General features: G+C 39.6%; 1 protein-coding gene across 1 annotated transcript; it reads right to left on the minus strand.

Moving 5' to 3' along the window:
* Window positions 1-7,360: 7,360 nt before the first annotated feature.
* LOC142382893 (glial cell line-derived neurotrophic factor-like) lies at window positions 7,361-10,227 on the minus strand. The gene is made up of 2 exons (XM_075469024.1): window positions 9,563-10,227; window positions 7,361-8,518 (listed from the first exon to the last, which is right to left on the minus strand). The coding sequence occupies exons 1-2, from the start codon at window positions 9,777-9,779 to the stop codon at window positions 7,947-7,949; spliced, it is 789 nt and encodes a 262-aa protein (XP_075325139.1). The 5' UTR covers window positions 9,780-10,227; the 3' UTR covers window positions 7,361-7,946.
* Window positions 10,228-10,645: the final 418 nt, after the last annotated feature.

The following is a 10,645-nucleotide window of genomic DNA, read 5'->3' on the forward strand; positions in this document are numbered from 1 at the left end:
TATTCTGAACTATTTGTCAGTCGTCTCAGAAGACCAAGAAGAAGAATGTTGTGAGGATGTTAGAAGATTTGGAGCGAAAGGTTTTTTTTTTTGTCTATAGGCCATAAACTGCAGGACTACGAGAACAAAACCCGATAAGAGAGTAAGATAAAACATTTGAGAAAACACTACAATGAAACAGATTACGCTTCATTTCAGGAAGCATACAAACAAGAAAAGAAAAGACTTGAAAAGATAAAACTGAACATGTCAGAAAACATTAAAACACAATAGAATACATAACAAAACAACAAATAAGCACAAAAGAACAAAAAAAAAAAACACACAACAGTGCAGAAAATAGAACAGTAAAACATACATTTCAGAGACCCAAATTTATGAAAATATGTCTTTTGTTTTGTGGATGTGTTTTCCAAAATGATGTCTCATTTCAGGGCCGTCAGAGTTTGTAGTTTCTTTATGTTCTTTATGTCCACAGGGTCTGACCAACCCTCACTCCCATGACTTTTAGCATTTTTCTTATAGGAATGAAAAAAAAGAAGAAACAATTGCCAATTTATAACAAGCGGTTTCAAAATCATTCTGGCTTTAAACAAGGTCAGAAGCTGTACACATACTGTATGCAAGGAATAAGAACACGATCAAGCATAAGCACACGATTCCCTCTATCCCGCATAGAGATTTACTTTGTCTTGTCTGAAACACACACACATATGCACACACAATGATGTGGCGCAGGTGTGAGGCAGGACGTTGTAAAGCACATTCTCAGATTTCACGTGAATATTTAATATTTCTAACCATCTGACACCTCTCACGAAACAACATGCAGATGATAACGTTACATTCACTCCTCCCGCTAAAGTCAGGTTTTGAAATATTACTACCCAGGCCCTGCGTCTTAACACAAGACTAATGATGAAATCAGATCAAAATATCTAGAAAAATGTCAATACATTACATCAAATAGCATTAGCTGAAGAAATATCCTATGTACTCCTATGTCCTTTTTCTTTACAGATTTTACTGCTGACACCAGCTCCCGCACGCCATAAAGGTTTTAAACTTTGCCTCATTCAGAACATTCTTTAAGGGCTTTTCTCTCATTTTGTTTAGTTTAATGCTTATCTCACACAATACACCACTGATGTTACAGTGTCAGTAGATGATGCTGACTCCTCTTTGCCTCCCTCTCTCTTGCCACTGGCTGAATCAGTGTTTCATCTGCAGTTGACAACAGCTGTGACTTAAAGTGCTTGTCATTGTGTATGTGTGTGTGTGTGCGCTTGTGGTAATAGTGATGAGTTGGGGGGCCTGCGGCTTGTGGTCCAGACTCAACTTCTGGTGGTAGTGCCAGTTGATGATCAGTGCACCGCGGTTAGAGCCCCACGTTAATCCCCGCCGTCTCTGCTTTATGTTGCAAGCCAAGCCAATGACAGCACAGCAGTGTTTCTTTAATCACAGCAATGAGCTCTGACGGGCCGGCAGGCCTTTTCTGGTGTCAGTCACAAAAACACACAATCTATCTAAAGTTTCTGTTGTCTTTTATATGTTTTTATGTAGCCGAACTTTGACACCAAAATCACTTTGTGAACTGAGTATTTCTGATTAGAAGATTCACTTTAGCACTTGTAATTTTAAGAAGGTGTCAGGTCTTGGAGCTCTTTTTGATCTGCGAAACAGGGTGAGACAGCTCTGGTAATGTGTTGTCGTCATATGTCTGAAACGTTCTCATCTTTGATGACTCTCCTTTCACCCTCTGTGGTTGTCTCGCAATTGTCTCGTCATGTAGCCTGAGTCACACCAACAGACTCGTTGCAGTAGAAGCCGCATAGAGAGCTTCTTGTTCTTCGCCGTTTTCTCATGTTTGATGTAATGATAGTTAGATTTTGGGTAAAATTAGTATATTTTCCCAGGCCAGCTGGCACAATAGTAGCGGACAAGGTTTTGCCCACAATTGTTTCCTCTTGTAAACAAGCTGATCACCCAATTTGATAGTTTGAGCTGCCACAGTAAACTTCTTATACCGTAAATCCTGAAATCATCGCCAGCCTGGAGGCTGAGACACAAAAGAAGCAGTTTTCCTGGTGAAAAAGCGTTTTCTGTTTCTGTGGTTATTTTCAGTAAGTACTACATTAAGTTTTTTGTCATAGTACTAAGGGAAGGTATCCGCATGTATCTGCATTTAATTTCTATAAATAAATATAAAAGATTTCTATAAAATAAATAAGAAAGAAATGGTATCTCTTCCTGGCATGTTCTGGAAGTATAGCTGCTACGTTTGCATATCAGCTCAGCTGATGATCTTCCAGACATGTTATATGTGGACTGGCTAGATATTTGTTTTCTCTCTAGAGCATCTCTGGATCATTTCAGTACTGCAGTGCCCGTGTGAAAACAGCTAAAGTTGACTCTTTCGGCTCTTAAAGCTAGGCAACTTGCTAATGTTCTGTGAAAGCGTGAGCAACAGGCAGGAAAAATTGAGAGAAAGATCAGCCGCGAACAGCTAATGTTTTGTGACAATTTCACCAACAGTTTGAAATATGTGCAAGTATGTGACATGACCACCACATCCTGACATAACATGAGGTTGCAGATACATGGAGAGAGACTACCTCTCCTCTGGTGACTTGTGGTGAAGACGTTTGCACTACTGAGAAAAGGCAGGAGACTGATTCATTCAGATGAGAGCAGAAATCAGGTTCACCTGGTCTTGACGTGACACTGGGAAGTCCAAACCAGTCTTTTGGATGATGGAATTGCATTTTTCGAACTTCACTACCATCCCATATTTGCATACAGGAGGTGTTTTGGTGGGTGTTGATGCACAATTGAAGCAGGAAAGTTGTGTTTACACCACTGTAAAAAAGTGCTCATTGACTTTCTAATGACCTAGTTTCCAGGTGCCAACATGTCATTTCAACGCTTTAAGTTGACCAATTAATCATACTTTGTGCTTTGGCTACAGAGCCTTCAAATGTATCTGCAAAGGATGCCACCACAGGTAGGAGAAATAATCATACCTAATATTTGTTATTCAGGCGAGTACAGCAATCAACAGTTTCATCACGTATCATGTATCACCAAAGTAGATTTCTGCCAGTATTCAGCACCTGTTTGGAACACCATCCCTTTTACTGCAAACACTTGTGTTGTATTACACTACAGAGGAACACTATCCTTCATTACGAGCTCCTCTGTCGCCGTGGACAAAAGAGCAGAAGACTCACCTGAAAATGACCTTGTGTTTAAGTTGTCCATTGGCTTTAATGGGTTCCTTTATTGTCTGCAGCTATACAGATGATAGACGGACAATCTTGTGATTTACATTCTCCAAACGAGGCCCAGGAATATGTTTAATTTGCCAAAAGTTTTCAATAGAGCACATTTTTGAGACGTGTTTAGAAAACCACATTGTGATTGTTAGGTTTTTATAGATTCTCATACATGAGGCTTTTTGACCCTGAATCTGCAGTGAAACAGATTTGTCTGTGGCTTTGGAACTAAGAAAATGAGCTGAACAATGAGGAATTAAGCTCGGTGAAAGTGTTGACTCACTCCATGAACTCCTTTTCTAAACAAAAATCAAGGAAGCTCAGAGAAAGATTCGGCCAAGGTCACATTTATTTGGGAAATGACTGATATGCATCGCTGACTTATTACCAAAGTTACTAACCACGGATTTTTGACATAATAATGTTATCGTGTTAACATGCTTAAATGGAATTGATACAAAAAATAAAAATAAACTTTTTCATGACCCAAAAATTCGTAGGGATGCCTCAAGGGCAGAAACAGCCACAGATGAAATCCCAAATGTCAAACAACATCAGTCACGGCTCTGAGCTTGTTCACAGAATCACAGAAGGCCGGTTGAAGGATTGATTAGATACGTAAGAAGAAAGAAAATGGAAAAGTACTTGCTGAGCTGAGTTTTTTTGCCCAGTACTTGAAGGACCAGGTTGTAGTGACTCACTGTTGAGGAGACAGTAGAGTGAAACTTGAGAGAGCAGGCGCAGCTCACATATCGACCCCACACATTAGTTAAGCAAGGCACAGCTTCTCCCGTCACATTCTCCAATTCCTACATCTTTGTATTCATTGTCTTCTCTGGATATTTGCCACCTTTTAAACATACTGTCTTCCCATTGTCCTCCCTTTCTCTTCAAACACCAGCTCTTAACTTAATTTCTCACTCATCCAGTTGTTTTCTTTATGCTGTCAGATCTTCTGACATTCCCCTTTGATCCATCTTTCTTTCATTTTTAACTATCAGTCTCACCTTCTTTTTACCCTTTGGTGTGTGGACTACACTTTAGGTATGGGTCACATATTCTCATCTATGTTTAACGCTTTCTTCTGTCACTTGATGACATCAAATTCTGTGAATCTTGTTTTCTCAGTTGTTAACAGAGATCAGCCCGGGTGCTTTGATGTTCCTCTTTTACACAGAAAAGACAAAAATACAATGACTATTTCCCACTGTCTTTCAGTTACAGCCTTGTTGTCAGGTGAACGTTAACAGAAAAGATTCTGAGCCAACAATGGAAACCAAAGTGTCTTCTTAGGCTACAGTCATTAAAGGTGGATTTTTACAAGACAAAAACATGAGGTCACGTGTCAAAGTTTGCACCATGCATTATTTACCAACAGTCAAATCTGACAATTTAAGTATTAATCATTATATTATAATTAAATTACAGTTTTATCTTTTGTTTTTTATTTGTGAGGATCTTATTCAACTATGATGCAGGAACATGAAATTAACTTGGAATGAAAATAACAACAAGAAAACAAACAGCTCTTTTACCTCATAGACACAATGCTCTAGTATAGTTTATTCATCTTATCACAAGATAGAAAACAATATCATAAAATGACACTAAAACGATTTAACACTGTTAAAGTTTTGATGTGGATTTTGGACAATCCCTGTTGAGACTTTGACTGCTTCTAGCAGTTTAGAGCAATGCTATGATGAGTTTTCCCTTTTTTGTTTGCCATGCAGCAAGCGCTGCAGTGCACCTTCCTCCTAACTTTCTGCCATCAGCTGCTGGTCGACAGCTGGTGATCAGTTAAAGATACATCATTAGCAGGTGCACAAGCAAAGATGGTGTTGTTTTCACAAGGCAAAAAGCGCTTCTGCACTCATGTACTGCAGGGGGAACATTGACAAATGTGGTTTTGAGGAGCGCCTTGGTAAAGATTTTTTTTTGTCTTCTCTCTGCCTTTGTTTTCTGACAACCAATACATCAATGATAAAACCCAAGCCGACCATCTGCAGCCAGCTACTACAATGCCAACAGAAAAAAAAAAAAGCCCTTTATGGTCTGTTGTTCTCTAAGAGCTCCACATTGGGTAGTTTGTTAGTTGTTCCAAAAGCACTACATATCTGCCTGTGGACAGCTTTCATCTACATGACATCCAGTTCACCTGTTCAACCATCAAACCTTATTGACATGTATTTGAGATCCCAATCAAGGCCAGATTTGTAGATGAGTGTGGCCCAAACCATTTGCATCTTAATCTTGAGCAATCATGATAATGTAATTATCATTGATCATTCATGAGTCAACGGTGAGCATCATGGCTGGTGTGATGTAAGTAGTTTAGATTTAGAATATCTTTTAAGAACTGACTGATTTTATGAAATAGAACATGTATTTGCCTCATTAGATTGACCTAAATGTCACAGACTATCTTTAAGATATTATGGACAGCCTTCCTTTAATGGTGTCTTGTGACGTTTTTTTTTTTTTTTTATCACTAGTACTGACATGTAGCAGTGGTTCTATAAGTAAGCCTCAGTGTTGCTTATATGCTAAATGCACATGTACAACTCCAATTCCAAAAGTTGGGATACTACGCAAAATGTAAAAGTAAGAACAGAACGTGTTATTTTGTAAATCTGCTAAGCCAACACTTTATTCACAATAGGGCATTAAATTGGAAAAGTTAAACACTTCACAATTTCATGAAAAGCATCATCTCCTTTTTTGTGTTTCATGATGGACCAGTTGTGTTCAGTTGGTAAAAGGTCTAAACTCTTCTACTATGAAGCCACGCAACTGTAATGAATGCAGTATGCAGTTTATCATTATCATGCTGAAATATGCAAGGCCGTTCCTGAAAAAAATGTCATCTGAATGGGAGCACATGTTGCTCTAAAACCTGTCTATCCCTTTCAGCATCGATGGCGTCTTTCCACAGGTTGCCAGTTCCATAAGCACCAATGCATCCCCATACCATCAGAGATGCAGACTTTTGAGCTGAGCGCTGATAACAAACTGGATAGTCTCTCCTCCTCAATCCAGAAGATTTCCAAAAAGAATTTAAATTTTTGATTCATCTGACCACAGAACAGTTTATATGAGCGCTGGGCCAGAGAAGCCAGAATCATTTTGGGATTACGTTCACACGTGTTTCTTTTTTGCAAGATAGAGCATTAATCGGGATTTATGGATGTCTCTGTCAATTGTGCTCATCATGAATTCTTGAAGTGTCCCTAAGCCCGTGCAGTGATTTCCATGACCGAGTCATTCCTGTCTTTAATGCAGTGCCGACTGAGGGTCCAAAGATCATCCGGTTTTAATTTATGGCAGCGTTCCTTGTTCACAGAGATGTATCCAGACTCCAGACTCTTTTGATGATATAATGTACTGTAGATGATGGAATAATAAAAGTCTTCACAGTGTTGTGCTGAGGAATCGTTGTTCTTAAATTGCTCCACAATTTGAAGGCAGTTTTTCTCAGATTGCTGAACCTCTGCCTATATTTACTTTTGAGAGACTTTGCCTTTTTTATTTTTATTTTATATCTGTTACTGACCTGTTGCCAATTACCCTAATTAGTTGCAAGATGTTCCTCCAGATGTTTCTGTTTCGCACCGTCTACTTTTTCAGCCTTTTCTTGTCACCGTCTCAACTTTTTTTTTAGTTGTGTTGCCACCATCACATTGATGATGTTCTAATATTTTTCATGTATTGGTAAACGGTCTTAGTTTAAACATTAAGCATATAATACTTGTTATATTGTGAATAAAAGATGTGTTCATTGAAATTCCGGACCACTGCATTCTGTTTATATCTAAACGACCTCCATCAGAACAGATCCTTTTAGAATTAGGTTGGTATGTCGGGTTGGTTTCTATTCTTTCTTAAAAACACAATGAAGTATAATTCATTTTAAAAGAATGTTTATTAAACATTTTTAAAGAGAAAATGCATTCTGCTTCTAAGCTAGAGCTCAAAGCCACATACAGAATATATTGTGATGAGAAACATGGGAGGTCCACCTGACCTTGTCATGACAACTCATGGGGTCACCTTTAAAATCAGATCCTGATGTGTAAAAGGTTATATTGCTCTTTAAGTGGTCTTTTGTTGCTCTTCTTTTAAAATAAATCAGTTTGATTTAAACATCTAGCACACTCTAAGATATCACATCACAGTAATAAATAACATTCATTTTATGGAAGCAAAAATAAATATGTAATAAGTTAATCATTTCTACGTTTCATAAATACATCTCATATGTGAATACCTTTTTCCGTCTGACATATGTGCTCTACAGTCGACAGATTGTGTTTGCTGGGTCAACCATCATATATGAGTCCAATTGAGTTCAGTCTTTTGGGTTGCTTATCCATGTAAACATTAGATGTAGATATAAAGATCATTGTGAGCTCATCTGTAATCTCAGCTGTTGACTGTAAAGGAAACGATGGATCTTTTTCTTGAGGAAGAGGGTGGAGGGGATGTGAAGAAAAGGCTTTGAGGTAAAATCTTGGGTGACGCCACCTTCTAAATTTATTGATCCATTTTTTGGTGGATTCGAGTAATTTACATCATGCTGTAAAGTTTCCTCGCGGCATTAAAAAGTCTGCAGAAAAACACATTAAACATCATACTCAAGAAAACACAGAGCAGGGGACCTTGTCCTCAGTCCTACACGCAGCCACATTTTCTGGCTGAGTGCTTTCTCACGGTGTGGTAAACAAGGCTGTCATCCAGAAACGAGAGGTCATCGTCAAATACTATTGGCCGGCAGCAAGCCTGCAGGGGAGTGTCTTTGGGGGGAAGCTTCCTGTTGTGAACAAGGTTAAAAAGGATTTTGTCATAGTTGCTTTCAGACTTTCTGCAGGGTCCTGAGCAGTATCTGAAGATCATTTCCTCACTGGAGCGGTAGCCAAGCCCGAGGTCTGACACATTCAGGTGGATCTGCTTGAGCACGCAGCCCTGTCCTCGTCCTCTACTACCTCCTCCTCTATTCTTCCTAGCCATCTCCCCCACTTTAGCGCCTCTTCTCCCACCTTTGCCACTGTCCTCCTTTGCACCTTTCTTCCTCTCCCGTCTTAGTCGAGTCCTGCTGCTCAAGTTTTCTCTGAGTGGAGAGGAGGTGGAGGAGGAGGCAGATGGAGACACAGAGGATGAGGAGGAGCGGCGTATCCTGCTGATGGTTACTTTGATGAAGTCGATCACGTCTTCAAAGTCATCTGGGAGGGGCTCCTTCATGGTGTCTGAAACACATTAAGCAAACATGGCATTATTACATTGTGCTGGTAATTAAGAACATTAAACATTATGCCTCTCAAATACTTGAGCAAACAGAATGGGTAAATACTGCTTTTTCTTTCGTTCAGCAGAGAAACTCCATACAAGGTGTTTCATTCTACATAGATCCCATTATTATGTCTATCGGACAGCTATGTTTGAATGGATGTGTTGCATTAAAAGTGCAAAAGCCACACTGAAGAGTTAGGGCCATAAGTAACAGATTGAATATACATTTACAATTTATTTAACAGTTGATGAGTTGGTATTCATTCCTGCGAGAACATTGATTGTTTCGTTAACCTTTGACAATTCTCTGTCCCTTCTTTACAGCAAATTGAATGCAGTGAGGCTTGAGATGGACAAAACAAGTGATTGAAAGATGCCTCCTCCTGGCAAAATAACGGGCAGGGATATTTTAAAACTTTATCAAGAATGCTTTAATCCCTAAACCTAACCAGGCAGATTAGGTACCTAAACTCCAAAAAAAATGTTTGTTTTACACATGGGAATGTTTGCCATGAGTGCAATTTCTTTTTTTACATAAATGTACACAATTGCTCTGTTACAGTGTCTTGGAAGCACATTACTGGCAGCACATGGCCTATACATTTCAACATTTATGATCATTTACAGATAAGCAAAATATTACAGATATGTTGAAGGTACATATCTGTGTAGTCCATATTTCAGCTAGCAATGCAATGCGAGTTTGGAGGAAATGTTTAACACTTATCAGAATAGTTTCATTTACAAAGGACACCTGAGCAAATGAATACAGTAGTTCCACATTTTTGTGTTTTGTCACACTTTGATGTTGTAACTGCATTTAGGAGGCAGAGGGTTCTGTTGATCAGGCGATTAAACCAGTTTTCTGAGATTGGTCAGATAATGTTATTATTTATCCAAGGAATTAACTATTTTAGATTTTGCAAGTCTCCTCAAGCAAATCACTACTTTTTAAATTTTTTTGTCACTTTTGGTACTCCACAATCACCAACAACTCTTACATTTTTCGCCTCTACTCAGTGAGTCTGTATCTGCGCGGTTGATGTTCGGGGGATTAACAGACAGGCGGATCTGAACCGGTGGGATCTCCAGCGGGCTCTCCACTGCGCGCCCTCTCCTCCTGGTGGACGTGGGCTGCTGTCGGCTCCTGAGCAGCGAGCCGGCGCGCACTGCACTCAGCAGAATCAAACAAGTGGTCAGGCTGTCCCATAACTTCATTGTCCAATTCTGTCCGACAAAAGAACATGGCGCAATACACGATCAACAGGTATCATCTGTCAAAAAAGATCAGCAGCATACTGAAGAGGTTTAGTTGCAGAGAGAAAGGTGGGCCGCTCTCACATCAGCTCTGCTTTCTGCCTCTGAAAATACTAATGTTCAGTCTGTTACAGCATGCGCGCCGCAAACTGCACGGGATCACTCCAAAGCCCACTTGGCGCACACATTGCAGCTTGGGGCAACATCCAAGTCATCCGAAATCAAGACAGAACCGCACAACGCAAAATCTAATATCTCCTCTGACGTTGTCAGCCAAACGGACAGATATGAACACTTTGGACAAAAAAAAAAAAAAAAAAAATACTCCCAGTTTACAGTTCCTCGTTCAGATTTTCACTGGGTATCCTCTGTTCTAATTTTAGAATACAACGACTTCGGGTTTTTCCCACTCAACATCCATCCATACTGAGCTGAGAAGGGAGGAGAGAGGAATATGATGAAGCGGTGACGTCTGGTCGTCCATCCTCTGCCTCTTCCTGTCTCCTCCCAGACAGACTACCCGGAGAGACGAAGTCCATGTGCACGATTGACCCTGATACGCAGATCTGCTGAGAGAAGAGTTGTAATGTTTTCAGACTTTCAGTCTGTGTACTCAGATGGCCGAGAGGGAGAGAGAAATTTCACACTTTCCACAAGACTTTCCTCACCTCTCTAATTGGGTTTAGTTGATACTGGATGGAAAATGTGTTTCTAATCAGCCAGTGGAAAGACACCACTGATTGATTTTTGTTAAAGCTTGAAATCAAGTTGTTTTCCATTTAGATTGCATCGAACTCCTAACGTTGAATGAATATCGACCACAATTT

This window comes from Odontesthes bonariensis, chromosome 6, assembly GCF_027942865.1.
Source record: "Odontesthes bonariensis isolate fOdoBon6 chromosome 6, fOdoBon6.hap1, whole genome shotgun sequence".
Lineage (NCBI taxonomy): Eukaryota > Metazoa > Chordata > Actinopteri > Atheriniformes > Atherinopsidae > Odontesthes > Odontesthes bonariensis.

What these genes read in the sequence shown, in the direction of transcription:
- LOC142382893 (XM_075469024.1), bottom strand. Translation starts at nt 9,779, where the DNA reads ATGAAGTTATGGGACAGCCTGACCACTTGTTTGATTCTGCTGAGTGCA. An exon ending in ACTGAGTAGAGGCGAAAAAT is followed by an intron (nt 8,519 to 9,562) that starts GTAAGAGTTGTT and finishes AATGTGTTTCAG; the next exon opens with ACACCATGAAGGAGCCCCTC.